The sequence below is a fragment of the Pinus tabuliformis genome, chromosome 4_1 (assembly GCF_031772625.1).
Source record: "Pinus tabuliformis cultivar Carrire ecotype Pingquan chromosome 4_1, CPIR1, whole genome shotgun sequence".
Taxonomy (NCBI): domain Eukaryota; kingdom Viridiplantae; phylum Streptophyta; class Pinopsida; order Pinales; family Pinaceae; genus Pinus; species Pinus tabuliformis.
Genome location: NC_142303.1, coordinates 43,915,051 through 43,943,034, shown reverse-complemented (window position 1 = coordinate 43,943,034; position 27,984 = coordinate 43,915,051). Strand labels below are relative to the sequence as shown.

Below are 27,984 nucleotides of genomic sequence, written 5' to 3'. Positions count from 1 at the left end.
ATAAATCTGTCAACGCTTTCCACATCAAGTATGGATAAGACTTTCCATGCAGGCTGGACACAATGTGATCCTCCACGCCCTCCAACAGAATCCTTCAACACTTTGTTGTCTTCTTTTGCCAAGCCTCAACGTGAGCAGCATCAATAGGCTTTGGGACCTCAGCTTCTATGAAATCCTTCAACCCATTGTCATCTAACACCGCCTCCATCCTGTCTTTCCATGCAATATAATTTGAGCTGCCTTCAAGGGCATACTCCAATCACAATCTGTTGAAAGACATTTCAACTTTGACACCGAGAAAACACTGCTGCAAATTCGAATTCCACCAGCTCAAAACTCAACTGCTTCTAATCTAAAATTCGTGAGAACAAAGTATTTCTCGTACAGATATTGACTGTATGGGCTTTTACTGGATATCTCACCTTCCAAAAGAAGGATGAATCCAGAGGCTACCTGGCCGATTACAGAATCTGCCTGAAGAAATTAAATGTAAACACTTTCTGAATAATAGATATGATGATCAACTCTGCTCTGATACCATGTAGAAATTTTGAATAATATAACACTTATTCATAGAGATTATCCTAATTATACACTATTTGCGGAATGCATGCATAATACATAACCTCCTCTACGTTGATCATCAATTTGCAGAATAAAAAACAATCAGATGCGCACATTGAAACATCAATCACACATATCAACACAGTATGTACTAGGGAAAGCATACAGCTGAAAACCCCAACTATTTGTATATTATAATGATAGAGAACATGTAACAATACATAGTACAATACTCCTCGCAAGTACTCAGTACTATCTCCACCTGCTACACACAAACTAGCTCAGATCTGAATCAAGTCACAGGTTCAAATCTCCTCCGTTGTTTTTCCTGCCTCTACTGCACAATCCAAAGTGAGAAATGATCTGATCCAAGCTCGTTTTCCCTTTTGTTTGTACTATGCAATCCTCATTGGCAATCTCAATCATTGATTGTGCAAATCTCATGCACAGCTATAGTCACAACTGATAGTAGTCTCCACCTCTAACACCTATCTCCACTGAATTGTCCATGCACTGAGTTAACTGATGTATTCTTTAGTTGATTTATGAGTTAATAATTAGTGAATTAATTAATAATTAATTCACATCACTCACACTAGTATATTCTGCAATTAGACTAAATACAACTAGTTCAACCAAGTCAAACTGAACACAACTCCATCAACTCCTCAATCAACTCCACCAAACTCAATCACTTGAGTTCTAATTGAAGTCCATCATGCAATAGCTCAACTGACCCATAAGAAAAGCGTATTTCCTTCTGGAAATTGCATGTGCCACATCCGTAGCTCGAACTGAAGTGCTGCAAGAGGATAAGATAATGTTTATAGTCCAAATATTATTAAGAGATAATAATATTTGATTGTTCTATTTTTATCCTAGCAGTCTAAAAATAGACTCCGCCCATATGTCTAAAAATAGAAGTCCATCTATTTTTACCAACATGACCAATCATCCACAAATAGCATCCTGCAACTCATAGACCATGATCCATATGTCTAAAAATAGACATAGTCTAAAAATAGACTTTGCGCTAAAAATAGCCTACGGGCCCACTTAGTGAAGGCGACTTCTTTTCACTAAGCTTCATCATCTTGTTGCATTTTCAACATAATTTTACAATTAATGGCTACTGAGGGTGATCTGTTAACTAAATAAAAAACAATAGATATTGCTTCTACCCATGACTCCTTTTGCAGGTTAGCATTGTTGATCATGCTTCTAGCTCTTTCAATAAGAGTCAGATTCATACATTCAGCAATGCCATTTTGTTGAGGATTATAAATAACAACTTTATGTCTAACAATTCCTTCATGCTTACAGTATTGTTCAAATTCTAGAGAAGTAAATTCACCACCATTTTTAGTTCTCAAACATTTAATTGATTTGCATGTTTTCTTTTCCACCATTACTTTAAATTGTTTATAAACATTAAATACATCAGCGTTCCTTTTTAACATAAAGACCCAAATTTTCCGGGAGAAATCATTAATAAATGTTAAGAAATATAATGCACCTCATACGATACAGATCAGAATGAATATAGTCCAAAATTTCTTTACTATTATGACTTCCAGTTTTAAATATTTGTTTACATTGTTTTCCATACACACAATGTTTACAGAAATCCAACTTCAAGGATTTCAAATCAAGAAGAAATTTGCAGTTCATTAGTACCTTAAGACCTTTCTCACTCATGTGACCCAATCGTTGATGCGATAGCCAAGTACCTTCTTCTTCTTTCTCTGACACAGTCGCTGCCTCACTAACCTTAGTACGTCCTTTGAATCTGTAAAGACTTCTGACATTTTCTGCCTTCATAACAACCAGGGCACCTTTTGAGACTTTCAGGACTCCATTTTGACCTGTAAACTTGTAACCATATGAGTCCAACACTCCCAAAGAAATCAAATTTTTCCTTAATTTAGTTACATGTCTAACATCAGAAAATGTTCTAACTATATTATCATACATTTTAATGTTTATATATTCCATCCAAACAGTCTGACACGATACATTATTACCCATAAACACAGAACTACCATTCACAGCTTCATATGATGTGAACCAATTTATGTGCGGACTCATGTGATGTGAAGCACCAGAGTCTAACAACCAATTTTCAAAATTATGAGAGACATTACATACAGGTAAAGTTTCATCTACCATACTAATTCTTCAATAGATAAAACTTCATCAATCATACATAAATCAACTTGATTTGCTTCCTTCTTGGGTTTTTCAGACTCCTTTCATTTCCACAATCTTTCTTGAGGTGTCCAATTTTGTTGCAGTACCAACCTTTGCCCTTACACTTTTTTCCCTTTGATTTTGACCTGGAAGAGCCCCTTGCTTTCTCCCTTCTTTCCTTTGACCGGCCTCTAGCTACCATGGCTTCTAATGCAGAGGTTTCAACACTTGACTTCTTCCTTACTTCTTCAACTAACAAAGCTCCCACAACTAAATCAAATTCCAAAGACTCAGTTGTTCTCAAACTGATAGAAGTTACGAAGTGGTTCCATGACTCGGGCAAAGAACACAACAAAGTGATAGTTTTATCTTCTTCCTGAAATTTAACTTCCATATCTAATAATTGGCAAATAATTGTATTAAAAACATTTAAATGTTCTGCAATTTTTGTACCCTCCTTCATCTGAAGACTGTACAAATGGATTTTTAGATAAATTATGTTGGTTAAAGACTTGGTCATAAACAATGTTTCTAGTTTTCCCGACAAACCTAGTGCTGAAGTTTATTCAACAATATTGAAGAGAACTTCATCCGCCAGGCACAAACTGATGGTACTGAGAACTCAGGCATCCAATTCCTCCCCGTCCAAATCTGTCATGCCAGCAGGTTTCTTCTTCACCTTGTCTAATGCTTTGCGCAACCCCTGTTGAACCAGCAAGTCCCTAACTTTCAGTTTCCACAATGCAAAATTGTTCTTGTCGGTGAACTTCTCCACCTCGAACTTTGCATTCGTCATTTTTGCCATTTTCTTAAAAACTTTGTTTATAGATTTTCCTTCTAGAGTTCTAGGGTTTAAGATTTTTTAATTTCTAAATTTCCTTCTTCTAGCTAGGGTTTTCAATTTTTCTTTCTGATTTTCCCTCTTGTAGCTAGGGTTTCAGAAAAAATTTAATGGTTTCCTTCTTCTTAAAAAAAAACTTCACCCTTCTTTTTAGTTTAAAAAAAAAACTTTGTACATAACCCTCTATGAAAATATTCATACACCAAATTTCTCCATTCAACAATATTTTTGTTAGATTTAAAAATTACATGTTTATTTCGTTGTATGTTCAACCAGCGGGCATAATTGCGGGTTTCTTTTTGTGGTCGATTTTCTATGGCTCTGTGGGTCAACTCCACGGCAACCATGCTCTGCATGATGGGATCTGAAGGATGTCCCTCTTACTCAACACAACAATGGTAGGGTCTCTGCACAATGGGCTTTGAAGGTTGTCCCTCTTACTCAACACAACAACAATGGGTTGGGTTTCATTATCTAACAGCGACTCTTACATGCAGGTCGATGACAACCTATTTACACCGGTAGGTGGTAGTCATACCCCTTGCTCCTCTGTGGCACAGTCATGGCAGTCCCCTTGCTCCTCTGCGGCACTCTGTCATTTTCCAAACAGGATCAAAGATTGCGACGGCAGCTATTCCTCGAAAATGACAACATCCCTCTCAATGTATCTTTGATGCGGGGCTCTTTACTTAACGGCGGCAGGGTGTCCCTCTTTAAGCAATCGATGAATGGTAGTAACACTCACAATTCTTCATCATGGTAGGGCTTAAAAAAAAATTACTCTATGTTTGACTAGAATCAAACTTCAGAATGCGGCTCTAAAAAAAAATTACTTTTCTACCCTCACAATGGCAGATTTCTCTCACAAATCTGATATCACTTGTTGGTCTCAGGAGTTCATTAAACAACAAATAAATATAGAGAAACTGAATATGAAACTGAAAAAAACATACACAAGTAAACACCACGAATTTACGTGGTAAACCCTGACAATGTGTCAAGGAAACCTCCATGGATCAAAGGATTGGAAATATTTGTTAATCAAAGATGATTCTCCATGATACAACCTCTCGGTAATTCACCAATTAATATGGGCTACTTTGTTACATAACTTCTATTCGTTACAAATCTTGTTATAAAACTAACTGGCAGTAAAAACAAGATTTATCCATATTTACATCATTTACATGTTGCCACATTTCAACATTGTGCATTATCAGGTCACAAATATATTTGGTTCTTGTAGCGCTTGGCAATTTGGACCAACAAATAATATTTTCTTTAAGATATTGCTCCAAAAATAAACTTTACTTAAACTCCAATTGTTAGAGGTGCCAATATTTCTGAGAATTGCAGTCTAGTATTTGAAGAATTTGCATCATATATCACAAGATAAGTGTGAGAATAAGATAAATATGAGGGTTTCCATTTGATTGAAGATTAATCGAGAAAATTTCAAAATAAAACATCTATTATGCAAATACACATGTATCAAAGTATTATTGTAGGTGTCGGTGTGCATTGTTGTTAATTTTGATGTACAATCTATAGCCTCACATTCCCTTTCTAATGGTGGGCATTCTCACCACTTGCTTTAGCTATTGTCACTTGATAATTGGCCTTGTTTGTGAGCTGTACTCGGTGGTCTATAAGAGAAAATTGGGCTCTTTGAATTAAAGACCCAAAATTTGATCAAAAATTTCTATAAAGCCAAGAATCTAACTAAGAAATATACAAGCAAAACTTGAAATTTTTTATTTTTTGTAATGTTTCCTTTAACAAGAATATGTTACAACAAGTTGTATGGCTTGATAATGTTAATTCAGTACTCTTTAATGACTTGTGCAGCAAGAGAAGTTGATATGAAAGTATTTTTCTTGTTGTAATGATATCGTGGATGGTGAATAGTAAATTGAATAGTTAGAATAAATTATTGTGAGACCCTACATGGTATAGGGGCTCAGGATGTTTTTCATATGTCTGTATGTTAGATGTCACGACTTCCACGTAGCAAGTTAAGTTTCTATTGTCACAAAAACACAACAATCTTATCCAACTGCAGAAACCTAGTTCTAATAGTCCCCCATGGAACCTCATTTGAGACGTCATCCACTCTGTGGGTGATGCCGAAAGGCCTAGTGCCGGGTGGGTTTGTTGGTCGACACTGCATACCAAACCTGGGTCTGTTTGGACCCCATGCCAACAAATGGTTTTGTTGTCAGGACTAGGATCTGATGGGATTGCTCTGTGACAAGAATGTGGATACTATGGAATTTGATGAAAGAGGAATCACCCGGTGGTTTAAGCAGAAGCAACACAAGATTGTAACTAAAGAGAACAAATATCAATGGATTAGAACTGAATATTGGCTACAGAAGTATATGCTCACGGAGTTTCATGAAATCTTCTTTGCAAAGTTCTCGATTATTTTGATAGAGTGGATTCAACGGTTGAAAGATAAGGATCTGACTTATCTCCATGATGGACTAAAACAGTGGACTGCAAAGGAGGTGCATCAGTTACAAGAGGTAAGTAACAAAGTTTCTCATGATGTGGATTTTTGGTTTAAAAGTGTACTAAAAGAATATATTGTTGAGTTTGCAATAAAAGAAATAGTGTCACATTGTGCGAGGTAGAGGAAATTCTTACAGGGTCCCCAAGGAAGATTCATATGGTCACTTCCCTTGTTACTCGGGATGTTATTGTGTGACCACAGAACCTTACCCATGGAGTCAGATATTATAAGCAGCTAAATTTCTCACATGCTAAGGGGAAAATGGGGGAGAACTAGGAGGTATTCTGAAGGAAGAGGAAGTGGAGAAATAGTGGGAAAAATATGGTGGAGGTCGAAGGCGAGTATGGAAATGTGGATATGAAGGCAACAAAGACAGAATGGATATAGAGAATTTTGAGGTTGGCACTTTGAGGAGTGGGAAGAGGTTTCGACGGAGTGATGCGGGAGGAGGTTGCTCAATGTCAATGACTGCCACAAGGAGAAGCCCGAGGAGAGGAGCAAGAAAAGGCCACTAGAGGACAAGGAGCCACGTAAGCGATCAGAGCTATGAGAGAACATAATTCAGTATGCCACGAAATGAAGTGGAGGAAGAGGAATACCAACATGTTATCCCATGGAGTACGGAGTTCATGAATCCCAATTTCCTAAGTCAAACCCATGATCCCGTGTGCTTCTATAAACATTGAAGTAAGCACTCATCACACTATGAAAATTATTGTGGAAGGTAATCATAGTCAAGGGGGCAAGGTAGTATCAGCAATGGAATTGGTTAGGCACTAGGAAGAGTGTCACAAGGTATTCAGGTTTAGTCAATTGCATAGACCAATGCACATTTGTCTAGTAGTGCAGTAGGTGTGTCTGGCATCCCTTAATCAAGAAGCACTGTGCAGAACACAATGGAAAGAGTAGAGTTGAGGATGCCTATGTTCCATGGCGCTATGAACAAGGATCCAAAACAACATTTGTTTGTATGTAAGGCTATCTAGACAACCAAGCAAGTCCCAGACGAGGAAAACAATATTGCACATCTCGAAGTTACTTTTAGGGACCGTGCACTAACGTGGTATATGAAATATAAGAGCACGACTCTAGCTAGATAGATTAGGTCACTGAATGACTATTTTCCATTTACCATTTTCCAGGATTAAAAGTGGCTAAACTAAAATAAAATAAAAGGTCACTTAAATAAAATTAAAGGGAGAAGCTTCTAGAGTCATAATAAAATAATAAAAGTAAAAGTGCTTCTAGAAGGTTAGAGAGGGATCCATCAAGTCTTTAAAAGAGGGGGAAAGCAATTCATTTAGGTGTCCTGGATTTGATATTTTCTCTTGGAGAGTTTTGTTGAGAACTTGGGTTGAATGTTCGAAGATATCTAAGATGAAAACCCTTGGGTTGCTTTTGTGTGTTTGTGACGAAACCCCAACTCACTATTGTGGAGATTTCATTCAAAAATCTCATGGAGCTTCATCAACATCAGTTGGTGAGCATATGTGTATTAGGAGTAGGGATCACACATATCTCAAATTTTTGTTTTAGTTTCAGCTATAGTTTTGGGAGGCCATATTCAAAGTTGTAGCAGATATTTTAGGAGATTGTGTTACTTATTTTGGAGTAGATTTTCAACTATTGTCAACCATTCAGCCATTTTTTGGTGTTTGCAATAGGTTCCCAGAACCCTATTAATATAATAAGAATGAATTTTGTTGAGCTTTCTCATGTTAATTTTGAGTTGTTGCTAATATCTAGGTTTATTTGCAAATTTAATTAAATTGCTCGCAATATCTATCGTGCCAAATTCTATGCATTTTATGGTGTATTTTGGAATGAAAATGCATGATCTAATATTTCCAAATAAAATGATTAATTCCAATTAAAATTAAAATGGGATGTTACAAAACACACACACACACAATATTTTAAGGTCATGGTCTAACCAGACTCTAAATCAATGTATGGGACCACTTTGTTTATATGATAAGGAATCCCTCTACACAATGATTTGAGTACTTTGTTTATGTGCATGCCCTACAAATATCCAACTTTGAACCCATAATCTATGAAAAACATATATATTAACCATTAGTCTCACTGAAAGTATAAATTAGAACATGACAAATGATTGTTGAGCTTTCTTTTGATAATTATCGTAAGATTAAGATAAAATAATGAAAAAATCAAATCAAAATCCCTAATATCAACACCCAACATCTATATACAACACTTCTCTCCCCCCTCTCTCTCTCTCTCTCACACACAATATTTTAAGGACATGGTCTAACCATACTCTAAATCAATGTATGAGACCCCATTGCTTATGTGAAAAAGAACTCTACAATGTTTTTTACTTTGTTTATGGAAATGTGCAATGCTTACAACTCTCCAACTTTAGACCCATAATCTCTAAAAAAACACATATCCTTAACCATTAATCTCACTCAAAATATAAATTAAAACATGATAAATGAGTGTTGAGCTTTCTTTTAATAATTCTAGTAAAACTAAAATAAAATAATGACAAAAATCAAATCAAAATCTCTAATATCAACACCTAGCATCGGTATACACATTACTATATAAAGCTACACACTCTCAAATAGAATGCCAAAATAAATGTCGCCAACGCCAAACATTTATATACAATACTTTTCACATTACTACATAAAGCTACACTCTCCCAAATAGAATGCGAAAATAAATGTTGCATCCATTCGTTGAAAGGTATATATGAATAATGGAATGCCATTTAGAGACCATCCATATTATGGATATCTGTTTTTCATATCATCTACTCGCTACCATAGATAATAATGTTAGCATTCCATGCGAAATAAATTTGTACTTTAATCTCGCTATTATTCTATGTAATATTATTATTTTAACCATGTATTATTCAAATTATATAGTATATGTGAATAAAATCATATAATTGAGTTAAATTATCTTTGTGTAAATAATACAAATGCATTGTAAAAAAATTAAACTTTAGTATAAATTTTAATATTAACGTTAGAGGTTTACAAGAAAAAAGACAAGGAATTCGCTCTGATGCAGCAGATTGCAAATCGCTTCAGAACCCTAACTATCAGCCGCCCTTGACCGCTTACGCTCTCACCGCCGCCGGACTCCTGCTGGAAGCCTGCAATGGCAAAGACGGTAGGAGGGGGGAGCTCCGCCTCCCCTCCAAGGGATACTCCAATCTCTGACAAGGAACAGCATGCACCGCCTCTGCACCCCTCTGGCGCAGTCCCTGAAGCTGGGCAGGAAGGACAAAGGACGAATGAAGAAAAGACACCCACAGCCCAGACAGAAGAGGAAAACACAGAAAATGAAACGCACAACAAAGCTTCGTCGTCACAGCCAAAGGCGAACTCGGCCACCTGTATCCCAAAGGCTGCAGAGCGTATCAAGGTCGACCTGCCAAGCCACCGCATCAACGGTGAGATCCAATACATGCAGGATCATGCACTAATAGGAAAGTTTCTGGGATTCTGGCCTACGGAAAAGGCCTTACAAGGCTGGATAGCCTCAAAATGGAAGCCCAAAGGACAAGTTACCCTGCAACTAGGTCCGAAAGGCTTCTTCACAACCATCTTTCATTGTGTGGAGGAAAAAGCGCGGATATTCGAAGGCGGCCCATACTTCTTCAACTCTTCAGGTCTCTATCTCACAGAATGGAAACCAAGATTTAACCCTGACAAAGAAGATTTTAGCTGGGCACCGGTCTAGATAAGGATGTATTCCCTCCCAGTGGAATACTGGAAAGAAGAAACGCTTGCAGATATTGGCAACAAACTGGGGACCTTCATCAAAGTTGCAGCTGAAACAAAAACTCGCAAATACACCTCGTATGCTAGGATCTGCATTCAGATGCACCTGACCAAAGCTTTAGTTGATTCGGTAAGTCTCTTTCACGATGACTTTGAATGGACACAGCCTTTAGATTATGAGCATATACCTTTCCGCTGTCGCAAATGTCATGAGCATGGCCACCTCTTCCGAGATTGTCCATTAAATTCACAGTCCAAAGCCGCTTCTGCTGTCTCTGACAAAGACTCGGAAGGTTTCACCAAAATTCCCAATCGCCGCAGGCATGCCAAGAAAAGCCAGCCAGTCTCGGACAATGCCTTCAAAGCTGACTCCCAGAACAGATTTTCTGTTCTCGCTTCGCAAGGTATGCAAGACCAACCCAGTTCTGACCCCCTAAAACAACCATCTAAGCCCTCAACCTCCCACAACCCCTCAGCCCCCATGCAGTCCACAGATCCAGCCTTTTCTCATCTCACTCCTAACCCTTCTTTGGAGAATGCAAAATTGGTTTCAGATCTTAGTCCCTTCACCTCATCCCAAGGGAAATCTATGTTGGACAATAAACAGCAAGACACCGCCATGGAGCTAGATGCAGCTCTAGCCCTCAGTCTACATGGAGAAGCAGATGAGGAAGAACAGAGTTCTCCTATTGTCATGGAGGAAGATCGGGTGGATGTCAGCTTAGATGGTCTTGACATCTTCAAACTTGAAACTGCATGCAAACAGAAAGAATACAATTCAATTCCCCCCTGGCAAATAGACAGACTTGAAGGAGTACTGACCAAGGTGCAGCACAATAAAAGTCTTGGCATACAAGGAGGCAGCCCCTGGGACGGAAAAAAGGTGCTCAAAGAAACCAAGAAAAGGGGAAGAAAAACAGACCTTCAAAGGACCATAATAGTTGGTGAAATACTTATGGAATCGGGGCGATTCCCTAAGTTGACAAAGTTCTATAAACCTAAACCTCAGTTTACATGAAGCTCATCTCCTGGAACGTGAGAGGACTCAACAGCCCCTCAAAACATAGAATGATCAAAAAGCTAATTCAACAAGAAAAACCAACCATAGTTTTTCTTCAAGAGACAAAAAGCAGCACTGAAGCTATTGAAAGAATTCGAAACAAGATCTAGGCAGGAAGCAGCTCTATTTTTGTAGACGCCTCAGGTGGTCTGGCCATACTGTGGAACCCACAGATTATTTCATTATATGATTTCCATGCCACCCTTCATCTTATCCAAGCATCCTTCCACCTTATAGGCACCAGAATCCATGGGCATCTCACAAATGTTTATTTTCCACAGATAATACAGCAAAAATTGGATCTTCTGGAAACGATCTCCATCCTCAATGAAAATAGGCAATTTCCCCTCTGGATCGGCGGTGGCGACTTCAACATAATAACATCCATGGAAGAGAAACAAGGAGGCAGAATCAGGCTCGACAGTGACAGCAATGGCCTCAGACAATTCATACAGACCAATCAACTTATGGATATTCCAACCTCCAATGGAATTTTCACTTGGACTAACAAGCATCGAGGTATTCACCATATTGCCTCCAGGCTCGATAGATTCTTCATTTCGGATAATGAAATCCACCTGGGAGGGGACTTCAATGCTTCCATTATCCCCCAAGGAGGATCAGACCACTGGCCAATTTTGCTACAATGGTCCAGGCCAGGTAACTACTGCAACAGACCTTTTCGATTTGAAGCCTTCTGGCTCACAAACACCAATTTTAAGGCAGTGGTCAACAAGGCATGGACATCTTATATTCCGCCAGAGGGAGCCAAGATGTATCAATTCCAACAAAAGTTGAAAAACTTGAAACAAGTTCTCAAAGTTTGGAATCGCACACATTTTGGTAATATACAGGCAAATCGCCAACAATTGGAACAGCAAATGCAAGTACTTCAACAAACTTTCATTCTAGAAGGCAGAATAGACGAACAAACACAATAGGATCAGATACTCTGGAACCAAATTGAAGAGCGTCGAAAACAAGAGGAAATTCTCTGGCGGCAAAAGTCCCGAATCAATTGGCTAAAAGAGGGGGAGAAGAATACAAAATTCTTCCACAAAACCACAATCCAAAGGTGAATGCACAATAACATTACCTTCATCAACAATCAACAAGGTGAAAGAATCGAAGCACATGAAGATATGGAGAAGGAATTCACAGGATATTTTAAGGACATTCTTAAGGAACCCATAGACAACAGGGATGAAGCAATCAGAGCCATCACGCAGCACATTCCTCGCATCATATCTGAGGATCACAATAACAAACTGCTTCAGTCCACGTCACTGTAGGAAGTTGAAGAAGCCATGGCTCAGCTCAAAGATGGAAAGGCTCCTGGGCCTGATGGCTTCACAGCCAATTTCTTTCATGAATTTTGGGAGCTCATCAAAGTTGAGGTTTGGGAACTCGTTGAGGAATCCAGAATCATGCACTGGATCCTCTCGGCCCTTAATACCACCTTCATAGCTCTGGTACCCAAGGGAGAAGAGCCAAACAGGCCGGAAAAATACAGACCAATTGCGTTATGCAATGTAATCTATAAGCTAATCTCAAAGGTCATCACCAACAGGCTCAAACCACTCCTTCCCCTACTCATCTCTCCAGAACAAACGGGATATGTAGAAGGCCGGCAGATCATGGATGGAATAATTCTATCAAATGAGGTAATTCACTCATTAAAGATTCTCAAAAAACCAGGTATGATTCTAAAACTAGATCTTTCTAAAGCTTTCGATAAGCTCGGTTGGAATTTCATTCACAAAATGCTTTTAGCGTTTGGCTTTAGTGCAACCTGGACCAGATGGATCATGAACCTTATCACCTCTCCCAGCTTCTCTGTCTTGCTGAACGGTTCTCCCTCATCTCCTTTTCGACCCTCTCACGGCATTAGGCAGGGGGATCCACTTTCGCCTTTTCTCTTTGTTTTAATGGCAGAAGGTCTAAGCAGGCTTCTCAATTCAGTTGTCTCCTCTCAAGCTCTTAAAGGTATCTCCATCCATGGCCTCAATCCTCTGTCCCATCAGCAGTTCGTTGATGACACCATGTTATTTGGTCATCCATCCTCGAGAGAAGCCTCTGTTTTCAAATCTCTACTTTCCCTCTTCTCCGATGCCTCTGGCACTACCATTAACGCCTCGAAATCTCAGCTCTTCTTCTTTAACACCCCCCCCCCTCTACGCAACGAAATATTGCCAGAATTTTGGGATTCACCATATCCGATTTGCCGTCCAAATACCTTGGGGCTCCACTTTCTGATTTAGCCATCAAACATGCTTCCTGGAGGACTCTCCTTGATAAGCTAGAATCAAAGCTCTCATCTTGGACCTTCCGTGCTCTAAATATGGCAGGCAGACTCGTCCTAATCAAATCGGTCTTACAAGCAATGCCACTGTACCTCTTTTCCATCATGGCAGCTCCAAAATGGGTCCTTAAAGCCATACGCAACCTTCAGCGCAACTTCCTCTGGGGCTCCACTGGACTGAATCAAAAATGGGCTCTTGTTAATTGGAAAGAAGTCTGCAAAATCAAATCAGAAGGAGGACTAGGATTACGGGATCCGCTTTAAAGCAACAATACAATGGGAGCACGAATGTGGTGGAACTGGATCTCCAAACCTCATTCACCATGGGCTAGATTATGGCAAGAAAAATATGCCCCGGGAAGTCAATGGAGCGATCTCATAAGAATCAACTCCACAGCCCAAGGATCACCCATCTGGAACACTGCAAAGATTCACAGCAACTTCATTCAAGAACACAGCTTCTGGGAAATTCACTCAAGCACGACAGCAAAGTTTTGGGAGGATTCGTGGCAGCAACTCCCTAAACTTGCAAATATATTTCAAAAGCCCCTCTGGCAAACTCATATGCAGCAAGCGAACCTAACCTATGTTCACCAATTCTGGCAACAAACCACGCATCATGACTGCCAATCATGGAAACCAGTGAGCATCTGGAAGAGGGATTGGCAAGGAGAAACGTATTCTGATATCGATCAGGAACTCACATACCGAAGAATTTGTTACTCCAACCAGTAGGACAAACTCAGATGGGGTCACACACCCAAAGGCACATTCACCACTAAAAAAGCCCATCAACTGCGCTATCCAGACCTCCAGGCGGACAAAGATCAAATATGGGGACAAGTTTGGCTACCAGGGCTATGGCCCAAGATCTCAACTTTCTTATGGCTGCTAAGTAAAAGACGCATTCTTACATGGGAGAACTTGATAAAACGGGGATTCATTGGGCCATCAAGATGCCCAAATTGCAATCTCAACTCTGAGACCATCAGCCATTTAATGGAAACATGTCCGCTAGCTAAGCAACTTTGGGAGAAAGTTGAGAAATGCAACATGAGAACAGAACCCAGGAGGGAGGATGTTACGGAAAATATCAGGAACTGGAACAAGAACCCGTTCAAAAGCCAGCTTCTCAGCACTCTATGGAGTCTTATTCCAGGCTTTTTGTATTGGATTCTCTGGAAGGAGCGAAACTACAGAATCTTTAACAACACATCCCAGTCAATAGACGCTCTGTGGCTCATCTACAAAAAAAACATCCAGGAAACCTTAGCCATAAGAACCTGGTATGATACAGACATGCCATAATCACAGCAGGAGCGTAATATTTTGAAAGAATGGAATCTAGACCTTACTGCCTTAGCCAAGGTCATCACCCGCCCCCCAATCAGCTCCACCTCCCCGTCATCCTGGTCCCCACCAGCAACCAACTCATACAAGCTAAACTTCGATGGGGCAGCTAAAGGAAATCCTGGACCTGCCGGATTTGGAGGAATCTTCAGAAGCCACACAGGAGCATTATTGCACATCTACTATGGATCAATAGGTAAAGACACTAACAATGTAGCAGAACTGGAAGGACTCTGGGAAGGGATCTGTCTCGCAGAACAAAAGCACTTCTTCCCTCTTGAGGTCGAAGGAGATTCTCTCATCCTTATAGCAGCAGCTAAGAGAATACAGGCTGGGGCTACGACAGTCAAGATAGCAACAAGTTGGAGATTGCTCAGTAGATTGGAATCCCTGGAGGCAAAGCTTAAAAATCCCCAAAGTATAACCTTCCAGCATGTAAGAAGAACAGCAAACCAGGTAGCAGATAGAATGGCTAACCAAGGTGTATTTCAGCTATTACCATACTTCTCCGGCTCTTTGGATACGGTAGATGATGATCAACTCAAAAAGGACTGCATCTCTTTGGTGCAAAAAGACCTCTCCCTCCCGAATGCAGGTGCTTACAACGCGTAGCAGCCCAATGGCTCGTCACATGGGCATGTGTCAGGCCGGATGAGCCACACAGTACATGGCAGCTGGTTACATAAGAACGACGACAGTTGATCCTCTACGGGAGTTAATGCCAGTCATTTCTGTCTTAACTGTTCTCCTGCGAATTGGAAAAATGGCGCTACAAAGGCCCGGAACCTCTGTCACTTTCTAGCATTCTTGCATAGGGTATGAGCACTCGGCGGCAAGGTCGAAACATCCTCTGGTTCTGTGGGGGATTGCGCAGGGACATTCCTGATCTCTGGTTAACTTGGCGATGCAGCGTGAGCGTTTGAGGATGAGCAGCCGGCACGGCAGTTCAAGGGGTCGTGCTTCGGCTCAGAGACCTGCAATTTCTCCATCTTCCTCAATTGAGGTCACTTCAGACCATTGCCACTCCCGGGGTCGAGCAGCAGGACGTGGAAGGGCAACTGAGCATGGAGAAATCATGGAATGCGCGCACACAGCACATCCCACTGTCAGGTACAGAATACCCTGCTCTCTGGCAAATTCCACATTCATCGTTTCGGTTTCTGTTGAGCACTGTGGCAATTCCAGAGGTCAAGAGGAAGCACTGCAGGGAAACCCTCCTTTGGTACCAGGGATTGTTCCCACAATCGATATGCAGGTACCTACTATTGATCTGTTACGCCCTATCAAGGAAAGCTCTTCCCCAGACTCTCAGGTTACCCTTGCAGGCCCCAGCGAACCGGCTCAGAGGATCCAGCTCTCCGACCCGGACATCCCCAAGCACTTCAGGGGCAAGGAGGAGGACGAACCGCATACCACCGACGATGAATAACTCGACCTGCAGTTCGCTCTTAGTCGCTGGGAAGGGAAAGTTTTTCTCTGTTTCTACTCAATGTTATCTTGTCTGTGTTTGGACTCAGTCCAGATCTCAAAATCTATGTGTCGGCTATCCATATGTTTCAGGTGTCGGTCATAAGCAATGTCATGTGTCGTAATGCTAGTCTGTCATCGCTTCCAATTTTTGTACCTGTGTAATTTTGGACATGTTTAAACTTGGGCAAACTGTCTATCTCTCGGCAGGAATTATAGGGCTAAGGCCCTGTTGTAATACTGATGTAATTTTTGACTTTTTGTAATATAATAGATTAGCCTGATTCAGAAAAAAAAAAAAAAAAAAAAAAAAAAAAAAAAAATATTAACATTATAATAGTGAATATGTATAAGTCTACATCGTGAATTAAGATTAGGGCATGGTTGTTATGTTTTCTATAATGTTTATATATGCAAAATTATAAATTAAAAGGAAATGTATATTGATGCAATATCCATTAAACTGGTGCTTGAGAAGTAACAATGGAATTATGGTACCACAAGAAGAAAAGAAGAAATGGGGTAAATAAGCTATTTGAATTGACACTTATCTTTTGAAGTACAATTTATCATGGTACCATAAGAAGAAAAGAAGAAATGGGGTGAATAAGCTATTTGAATTGACACTTATCTTTTGAAGTACAATCTTCTCTTCCTCTGATTCCTTAGAAATGAGATTGGAACTTTGTAGAAATGAAATTGGAGCCTTGTATAAGGTTTTTTTTGGCTTTTTATCTAATTTAAGGGTATTTAGTGGTGATATCATGATTTAGCTTAAAATATAAATTCAATTATTAATTTTCACAATTAATGGTTAAGCACTTTTTAATAACAAATTTGATGTTATTATTGAAAACATATTAATATTTATGTGAATTATCTAAATTTAAATTTTGTTTGACCATAGAAAAAATTAGTGATATTATGATTTAGCTTAAAAGATGAAATCAATCATTAATTCTTACCATTGACTAGTAAAATACTCCTTATGACCAATTTAATAGTATTCTTGAAAACATATAAATATTTATAAGATAAAATTACAGACAGCAATATATTCTCTATTATTCATGAATAAGGAAATTACACACATATTTATACAATCAATAGTCTCAAGATAGGAATGCTATCTTAGATGTACAGTAGTGTGGTTGAGAGATTCTCTCAACCACACACTAAACTAGGAGAAACTAAATTCCTATTATGTAGGAACAAACTCCTCAAATGAAGAATTACAACCATAGACAAGTAGGAATTAATTATTTCTAACTCCCCCCCTTAATGACTACTTGTCATGATAGTCAAATCCACCACCATCAGGGGAATTGCATGTACAGAACTTCCAAAAACAAAGAGAGATCAGTGCCTTTCTAAGCCAAATATTCATGTCTAAATAACACTCACAAACAGTTGCGCTGATTGCGCCTTTCGACGCAACTTTCAGATAGAAAAGTGCACCAACCCTCTTATGCTCAGACACACCAATATCTGAGACCGTGAGCCAGGTGTTACTGCAGTCCACCTGCTCCTACGAGCACAAAGCTCCCGTGTACATGTTAGCCACTCAGGCAATATGCCACCACCGGGCAAGTCCGATCTACCACCACCGGGCAAATCCGCCAACTTCAATATGCCACCACCGGGCAAGTCCGATCTACCACCACCGGGAAAATCCGCCAACTTCAATATGCCACCACCGGGCAAGTCTGATCTACCACCACCGGGCAAATCCGCCAACTTCAATATGCCACCACCAGGCAAGTCCGATCTACCACCACCGGGCAAATCTGGAACTTAAATGTGCCACCTTTCGGCAAATCCTGTAGCCACTAAGGCTCTATGGATGGTTTCTGGCTCACCACCAACCAGCCACAAAGGCAATCCATTACAAAGTGGTTTTAAGATCACCACGAACTTTCAAATACCTTTAAAAGGCTTACATTTCATTCAACATTTTGGAGTTTTTGGGTACATACAATGACCATTACAACAACTAGACTTGTTTATAACATGCTAGGGAGTCTATTCCACAAACCACACTAACTTAAACAAACATCTATTTTACTATCCACCATAAACATTGTTGCTGCTCCTTTACCTCATCTGTGAGGGGTCCACTGATAAAGAAACCGGAACATAGGCACTCACAGTCACACGAAGAGACCACAATTTTCCCTTCAAGAACAGTAATCCAGGACTCCACAGTCCAATCCTCCATCGCATTTCAGTATGCAATTCTCCTGGCATCGCAACATAATGCCACTTCCCCTACTCACAGTGTCAAGGCTAGTCACTGTTTTCAAGCATACTGCCTCATGCTTGCTAACAATCTGCAACACGATCTCGATCATCCTCCAATCTCTGATGCAACTCCAATTGATATCGTTTTCACTGTCATATGTTCATCATTCTCTGCAAATTTTCTTAGTGTTGGAATGACCAGTTCCAACACACACTCATAATTGTGAGAATAGTTGGTCATACTAATGTCACTTAAACTACAACTAGTTTCATTGTCATGACAGTTAATCAATATATTGCAACATCATCGGAAAATTAAAAAAGAATACATTTCGACAATAGCATGGGATTTATGAAACTAGCCACAATTTGGTTATTCACTGGAGTAAGACGCTTATTTAGCCAAAAATTTCCAAAAATGCCCCGGTCACCAACTTGAGTAGTAGATAAATATCATATATAAGGAAATTAAAAAACATCATCTGCCTGAATCGATCCCTCTGACGCACAGCCTTCTCAAACGGCCGCCCAACACGCAGTCGCGAATGCTGCGTTCTCCTCCTTCTCCGGCAGACGCACCAGCAGCTGAATTCTTGCACTAAAATCTGAAAAACGAGTGATACTAGACACCGCTTCAACGCTGCCCGTGCAATCACAAATGATGATTTCACAAATCCCAGGAATTATTCTACCACAAAACCGATCAATTCACTCACTGGACAGACGATCCACACAACAGTTAAACTGCACCTCCTAACTCAAGCGTACGAGAGACAACGCTTCCAGCTCCTTGTACGCACAACTTACACGACGGCCACGCCAGCCACGACAGCCAGGAAGGGGTTAATTTGCAGATCTTTGATGTTCGACCTGGAGCGTAATTTTCGACCCACCGTTACCAGATCTGCTGACTGCTCGGCATCAAGTCAGCATCACCGCCGGCTCAACCGATCTACTGGCTCTTTGATCAGATCTCTCTCTCGACTAGCAGACACACCACGGCTGCAGATCACCAGATCCACGACATCTTTCCACAGCTCCTCTTCAGTCTCTGCAACTCCTCCACAGATCCGGCAACAGATCCCGCATTCAACTTAATCATCATAACGACTTCAGTCATAATCAATTTTTCAAGCACTGAATCTGGAACGATCACCAACAGCTCATCCAACTTTTGCAAATGCTCGTTGTTGAAGCGAGGAACACCAATCTGCCCAACAGTAGTAGGCCCAAAATAATTTCCAACGTGAATGACATCCTCCACCGACCATCCACGCATTAGCTCGGCAGAGAATCTCGTCAGAAGGCTATCTCCGATGCCCGTAGGGTTGACTTCCATCAAACGCGGAAACATTTCTCCTGATGAAGGAGAGCATCTAAATGAAAGCACAAATCAAATCAAATCAAAGCATCTGCAGTTGACAACCCTCTCAAACATAGAAATTCCGATAAAAACAGGTACAAAAAAGATACAAAATGTTCCAATGTCCACACACAATTCCACGTCCATGCCATTCCCCCACAGTGCACACTCTTTTTTTTCCCTTCAAGAAGAACCACCCAAGTTTTGGCTGGAGCAATCCACCCACGCCTTCCTGAGGCTTTGAGAATGTTTCCCACAAACCTAACAACCCCGCTACTTCAGGTCTCTGAAATCACCACACCATGGCAAGTAAGGCTCCATAATGACATAACCTCGTCCCATCTCCCATTTGAATTAATATAATGGCATCTACTGGAAAAATTCACCCAGGAGAGGGTTCAACAGGAGCAGGAAAAAAAGATCTATAGATGACCTTTTCCATGAGATGTGAAGCCCTTACACAGCACTCTGGTGCACTTCAAATACAAAATAAAGAATACCTCTTGATCTCAATTATCTGGCTACTGTACTTTGGTATTGTGAATATTTCCTTTTCATGGAAATAATCAAATATCAACTTTACATGGCAACCAAATCTTATATAGAAGGATGTATATAACAACAGCACCTTTAAAGACTTTCCAGGGAACCTTTTTTCAAATAGAGAAGCTAATATTCTTCAAAGCTCTATCTGAGGTGCAGATGTTGTAAGGCCAAGTGAGTGTCGTTCTCCCTGGGGTTCCATTTGTTGTTGCATTGAATTTGAAGCACCTTCAGCGATTGTCAAAGAATGTTGTTGAGGAAATGAATGCTTATCAAAGAGGGCCATAACTGGATGACTGGAACTTGCAGGCCATTGCTGAGGCGTGTCGTCAAACCCAACTCCCAGAGATTCAAAGCCAAGACTTTGGTAGTCTAATGAAGTCCCTCGCAGATTTATGTCCATCTCTGACTTAAACTTCTTGTTTGCAGGAAAAATATTGTGTGGGTGTGGTAAGGAAGAGCAATGACTGCCCAGAAGCCGAGGAAGGGAACGATATTCTGGTGCTGTGCGCGAGATAAAGATCGAATCGCCGCCGAGAAATGGCCTGACGTGTGACACAGGACCAGCGATTTTTTTCCACACAGGGCCACCACTCCAAAAACACAGCAACAACGTTCACAGATCTTCTCAATTATTTCCCTCAACCCAGGAAGGGCCAAGCCCAGGAGGGGCCAGGCCCTCACGGGCTCCGATACCAAGATAAAATTACAGACAGCAATATATTCTCTATTATTCATGAATAAGGAAATTACACACATATTTATACAATCAATAGTCTCAAGATAGGAATGCTATCTTAGATGTACAGTAGTGTGGTTGAGAGATTCTCTCAACCACACACTAAACTAGGAGAAACTAAATTCCTATTATGTAGAACAAACTCCTCAAATGAAGAATTACAACCATAAACAAGTAGGAATTAATTATTTCTAACTTTATATAAATGACCTAAATTTAAATTTTATTTGACCATAAAAAAATAATAAATTTAATATGCATACTATCTCAATGCTATTTATATATGCATATAAATTTATTTATATAACCAATATAAGCATCAAAGTATGTAACATTCTTATATACATGTCATTTCCACTACTATTTATATGTGCATATGAACTCAATTGTATAAGTGAGATACGCATCCAAGTATGTAACATTTTTTTTTTACATTCTTGGCCATAGGGATTGATATACCACTTTCAATTAATGTATTCTTATCATTGACCTGCTCACATCTCCGGGCAAAAATGGTAGGCTCTCGTGATCTTTATCATCTCCTTTCTACGTGAGGATAAATATTGTTTAAATATTAGGAAATTCAAATTAGAGTTAATTTAAAATAATTTTTAGTCTTTTCGGATTAACTTGTCTTCAATGGAAGCATCCTTGCTGTAAAACATAGGAATATAACCCCACACTTATTTAAGTAATTGAAATTGCAATAGGAGCATATTTATTGTAATAGAGTTTTTATATTTAATTTAAGGCAGGGAGAGTTTTTGTATTTAATTCGAGATAAGGAGATTTGTTTTATTGTAAGAGTTTTTATATTTAATTTAAGGTAGGGAGAGTTTTTGTATTTAATTTGAGATAAGGAGATTTGTTATATTTATGGTAATAGATTTTCTATATTTAATTTAAGGTTGGGATTTGAGATAGGGAGAATTGTTTATTTAATTTGAAACATAAAAAATAATTTTGAATTTATAAGTATGTTTATTTTGGAATAGTTTTTTTAGAATTCCACTTAAATTATCAATAATTATTAAGTGAATAGCTTTTAAATTTTAATATAATTATCAATAATTATTAGATGGATAGTTGAGATTTAAAATAAATTAAAGGTCCAAATTTATTTCAAAAGTAGTTTTCTCTTTCTACCTTTTTAAAAAAAAATCATATGAACATGAGTTATGGTTTTTTGGACATTAGTATTAGTAAACCATGGAATGGACCATGTTATTTTCACAAAAACTAATTAAAGTGGGGATGAATCTCCATGATTAAACATCTTGTTACCTATTTTTTCTTATCCAGTACAGTATGGAATATATATTGTAATGTAAACATACATTTTGTCTATGTCAAAAAAATAAAAATAAAAATAAATTAATAATTCAGTCTTGTCTCCAAATTTATTTCTCTTAGGGCTTGGGATGGAATGCAAGAGTACCAACTTAGATCTATCTTAACTCCACATTTTTTTAGGGTTGGGAATGGAACAAACTTATTTCTCTTAGGGCTTGGGATGGAATGCAAGAGCTTAAATCCATATTAACTCTAGATTTAATTCCAATCAATGATTAGTAAATCTAGATTTAAGATGGATCTAGACTATCAATAATAATAACTTAAATTAAATATATAATTTAGTTAATTTCTAAGACTTTTTCAAGATGATGTAATATTTTAATTCTGATATAAAGTTAAGAGATTTAGTTTAAAGATACAAACAATTATGAAGATATAAATGTAGCTAGCATATTTGTCATTAATATGAATTTAGCTGATTATATTTAAAAAATAAAAAATCATAACATAGTCATCTTACTATTGTTATTAATATAAATTTCCCTTATTATATTTACAAATAAAAAATCATAACATAATCGTTTTATTATTTAAAAATAGTGTAATCTAAATAAGCTATGAATTCACTTAAAAAAGAATGATGGTTTAGGTATGATTTTAACCAAATTCTCGAAATTTTTTAAAAATCCAAATTACAACTATCAAGTTTCAAAATTTTAGGTGCTCTAAGGTGGTTGAGTGTGTTGCATCCATTTCCACCATTACACAAATATTTAAACACTCTCAAAAAAAAATCTAATTTTAATAAAAAAATCATCACCAACTTAAAACAAATCCTTAAAAAAAAAATCCAATTGTAAAATTATACCAACTCATTCTATTATTATATTATTTAAAAAAATATATTATAAAAAATAATATTTTCCGTTTTTTTATATAAAAAAATTATATACATTATTGTACCAAACAACGCATATAAATATATACCAGTACCAAATAACACATAAATATATACCAATGCATTCTTGTACGACACGTCACTCAAAAGTTGCATATTCTTTGCATATTCTTAAAGCAGTGGGTAACTTGTCGACGAGTAAAAAGAATGAAAATATACACAAACAAAGGAAGGAATATTATTAAGCAAATAGAATATATCAACCGCACAAGTACGTAAGAATGGAATTAAAAAAAAAAGGAAGGTATATTATTAAGCATATAGAATATTCGATATCAACGCTCTTTAGCATATGCCAATGTATTGATGTCCTTTATCTTCGGAATATGCCACGCGCAACAAAATGTCCTGAATTGTTTTTTCATACACGTACCGTCATTTTGTTTATTCATACACGTACCGTCAGTTAATCTTCAACTATAAAACCAAATATCTGATTTTATAATTTATATCAACCGGATATATAAACGGATGTAGCCTATTATGTCGAATAAAATAAAATTTAATTCACGCAAATAGTGACGGCGACAGACCCATGAATAACGCACCCAGGACAATTCATGAATATAGGAATATAAGTATTAGTTGCACATCGCTGTAACGCATCAGGACAAATCATGAATATAGGTTTTAGTTGCACAGCGCTGTAGTGGAAATATACATTCACATTAAACTGTATATCACCTGATTGGATGGGATGGGATGCGTTAATCACAATGAATAAATAAAATAAAAGCAGAGAGATGTGTAACAGCACAAAATTCAACCAAAAAGCTTGTTTGAATTCTTTACAGTATTATTCTCCTGTGATAAGTGAACTGCACAATGATTTGATCAATTCTGACCAAACTAACTGTTTCGTAATGTAAGCTAATTACTGATAGGTTTTCAAGCCAACAAATTGATTGACTTCTGAAATGATCAGAATAACAGCTTAAAACAAACCTATTTACAGGGTGGTAGGATAACTGTACAGTAACTGAGGCCCCTAATCTTTGGGCTTCCCTGATCTCCAATTTAATATAAACGACCATTGGCTGTTTCGCTTTCTTTTGGTGGTTGAGGTTGTTGCACATTGAACCCAAAGTGCTGAGCAAGAATCAGATCCACATCCCCGATGTCAACACCCATATGCACTACTCCTTTGCCGCCATGAAAGCCATCTTCCTCTGTCTGCACTCGAATATTTGGGGCATTTCGGCACTTGCCCATGCACTTGCACCCCACTGCCTCAACCTCACAACCCATCCCTGATTTACTTATTATCTCTTCAAACGCTTCCAACAACATCTCAGATCCTGACTTCTTGCACTTCCCACCCATACAAACTTTTATCACACTCTTCGCCTCCTCCGCTGGGATACCCACAGCTGAATTCAACCCCAATCTATCACTAGCCTCTGCAAATTCCACATGCAGAGCCTTTTCATCTTCATTAACCTCCGCTACATTTGGAGGATTTTCTACCAACACCGACTGGTTTGGCTCGGGGGTCTCTAAAATCCGTCCAATCTGCTCTGCCGGATGGAGCAGAGCCATGTCGACCACCTCCCTCCCATGGTCGAACGACAAGTCTTCACAACAGCCCTTGTTTTTCCTTTGCTTTTCAGCTAATTTCAATGCCTTTTTCTGGGCTTTCAGCTGCCTTTTCCTCTCCTTGCGCTCCGCTTTGGCTTGTTCTAATTGCCTCATCAGCGCACTCACGGCATCCTGCTCAATACCCATCATATGGAATTTTAGTAAATCTATACCAGTCATCATCTGGAGTTATTTTGAGTTACAGATAAGTATTTCAAGAAGATGAAAAAGGTTTAACTTACCGAGAGAATTTCTGCTCTGATTTGATCTGTAAGGGATACATCCGCATCTTCGGGGATCGTAGTTAGCACAGAAAGATCTTTGGATAAGAACTGTAATAGCTTCATCCTCTTCTTTTCTGATAAACACCCATCAGACGCAGAAGAAAGATGCTTCAATTTCTGTTTCTCTAATTTATTTTTCATCCCACAATACGGCCGGGCCTTTCCACCATAAGATTGGACGCCATTCAGATCGGAAAACACTAGACGAGAAACAGTTTCGCTATTTGACGATAAAGAAACCCGACCCAACCCAACTGCAAAATAATTAGCATTGATACCTTTAGATTGGTTACTTAAACAGGGAGCCATTGCTCCCCTGCGCGCAGACATGGCGGACTCCATACTACGAAGACAAAATTCAATTAACTGAAACTCTAAAATCCTCAACTCTATGAATGATCATGTATCCCTCACAGACGGCCGAACAGAGCAAACTCGCTCAAATTCCTGGTTCAGCCAGCCTCAAGCTTTTACATATAAATATTTTTGCCAGCCATGCTGGCTACACTTGTCAACAGAACATTGGCAACAGAGCAGGTGTTCCAATCAAATTAACGACAGCTGCACACCGCGTGACTACATAGAGCCTACACGATCAGACTCGTGTTTGGCGTCGTCAAGCACGCTCCTGGCTGATTTGTAAGCCGTCAGATTAAAATCGGACCATCTGACGGCCAATGGAATGCCAAATCAGATGACGCGTAGACTTACCGCTGAGTGAAAGGCATGGGGATTACGTATGATCAATGTCTGTTCCACGTACTGCGGGTCGGGATGACATGGCGTTATTTCACAAATTGTGAGCAAACCATTTATGGATGGTGCTGGTGGTGAATATCATACGGTCTTTATTTCGAATATGAATACCAAATAATTGTTGGTAACAGTAGACCAAGTAGTTAAAAGCATTATTAGTTGGGTTGTGGGGTCCGAGGGGAGTTACATTTTCCGAACGTAACGACCTAAATAATTGCGAGTAGGGTTTGAACTCAACTTCAAATTTCAACACCTTTTGAAACCCAAGAACTCTTTGCATTGAGAATTGCGCATCAATCCAACTAACCCAACTTCAAATTTCAACACCTCTTGAAACCCAAGAGCTCTATGAATTGAGAATGCCCACATCAATTTGTCCTTTCCCTTTTCATTTTCAACGTAATGTAAAGTCCACTGCCCAGAGAACGTGTTTATGTCAGTAATTTAATAATCAAGTTATTATTTTTTACCACCGAAGGCTATTATTATTATTATTTGTTGACACATAGGTACTAGAAGTAGCAGCAGTTTGTCAAAGTTTGTTTGACAAGGTGTAATAATTCTATTGCATAAATCACGTCATAGTTATGGTGATTTGAACCTTGGATCTTTCATTTTTTTCAAGTCTCACATTACTTCTATTACTAATTGAGTTGATCCTAGGATTATTATTATTAATTTTTGTTTACATTATTATTATTTTTATTAATTGTTGTTGGGTAGTTAAAGTAAACTTGACCTAGTCAAGTTACTAGCGGTTTTTGAGCTCCAAGTTTATCAGAAGGCATAGCATTGACCCATGGTATTCATATGGAATATCGCCTATTTAAAGGGGGGAAACCAGCCTAGATCCATCTTAACTCCATATTTATCAAGTGCTAAGAGAGATCAAATCTCTTTTGCACTCAAAGAAGAGGTTTATACCTTGAGATTTGATCCCCCTTGATGTTTGATAGATCGGAGTTAAGATGGATCTAGGTTGGTTTTTTCATTGCACCAAGAGGTGTTCTCCAACCGAGTATGGAAGAGATGTGTAATGTTATGTCCTATCCTGTTATGTAAAGAAAATTAATAAAATAATAAAATTAACCTTAGGTTAAAATAAAAATAACACATTGATCTATGGCATCCACTCATGGTATTTATGTGGAATATAACCTATTTAAATGGGGGGAGATTGGCTTAGATCCATCTTAACTCCAAATCTACCAAGCGTCAAGAGGGATCAAATCTCTTGAGGTTGCACCTTGGTATATCCTTCAAAAGTGTCTTTCAATTTTTCTTCATGAGACATCAGGGCTCTAACCAATTGATCAAACTGTAATTTTGGCAAATCCTTGCTTTCTTCTATGATTATGGCAACATGATTCCATCTAGGTGTTAAAGATCTCAATACCTTTTTTATTAAAACTCCATTACTTACAGTTCCCCAAGTGTAGCCATTTTATTAACCACATCTTTGACCCAATAGCCACTTATACTTTCAGCTTCTTGCATCTTCAAACTCTGGAACTTTCGCTTCAATGTCTGAAGCTTGACCACCTTAACTTGATCACCACCTTGGTAAGCTTCTTGTAGAGTCTTCCAGGCATCTTTGGTAGTTGTTGCTCCTAATATTCTTGGAAATAAGCTCTTATCAAGAGCTATCTGAATGTGAAACAAAGCTTAAGCATTCTTCTTCCTTGCTTCCTTTCTTATTGTTCTTTCATTGGCTATAAGGGCATTCCAATCAGCGAGATCCTCATAACTTGATTCAAAAATCTCCCACAAATCTTTTCCAATAAAAAAGGTCAGCATCTTAATGCACCAATAATCATAATCATTCCCATCAAATTCTGGAATGGGCATCTGGTTAGAATTCAACATGATTAACTTTGGCGAAATTCCAACAATAAAACATTAACCCAAAACAAATTTACATGTTCTGATACCACTTATAGAATCTGAAATGGCCCCTACTCTTTAAGCCAACTGATAAACCAAGAAAATTATGACAAAAAAAACATATAAAAACCTATGAACAAGTAAAACACAAATATGGTTATCACTGTGTGAGCTCAACCCTCTTGTAAATCTCATCTCAAATAAAACCACTAAGTACATTATATAATAAACCTATTACTAACATGACTATAAATCAACTCACTAATCATCTGAAATGAATCCACTG

The 27,984-nt window shown here is 38.6% G+C and overlaps 1 protein-coding gene across 1 annotated transcript; it reads right to left on the bottom strand.

Moving 5' to 3' along the window:
* Positions 1 to 23,971: 23,971 nt before the first annotated feature.
* LOC149174089 (diacylglycerol O-acyltransferase 3-like) lies at positions 23,972 to 25,522 on the bottom strand. Its single transcript, XM_089419164.1, has 2 exons — positions 25,017 to 25,522; positions 23,972 to 24,906 (listed from the first exon to the last, which is right to left on the bottom strand). The coding sequence occupies exons 1-2, from the start codon at positions 25,398 to 25,400 to the stop codon at positions 24,214 to 24,216; spliced, it is 1,077 nt and encodes a 358-aa protein (XP_089275290.1). The 5' UTR covers positions 25,401 to 25,522; the 3' UTR covers positions 23,972 to 24,213.
* Positions 25,523 to 27,984: the final 2,462 nt, after the last annotated feature.

Coding starts and splice junctions, on each gene's coding strand:
- LOC149174089 (XM_089419164.1), bottom strand. CDS start 25,400: ATGGAGTCCGCCATGTCTGCGCGCAGGGGAGCAATGGCTCCCTGTTTA. Junction 24,907..25,016: donor TCAGAGCAGAAATTCTCTCG/GTAAGTTAAACC, acceptor GGTATTGAGCAG/GATGCCGTGAGTGCGCTGAT.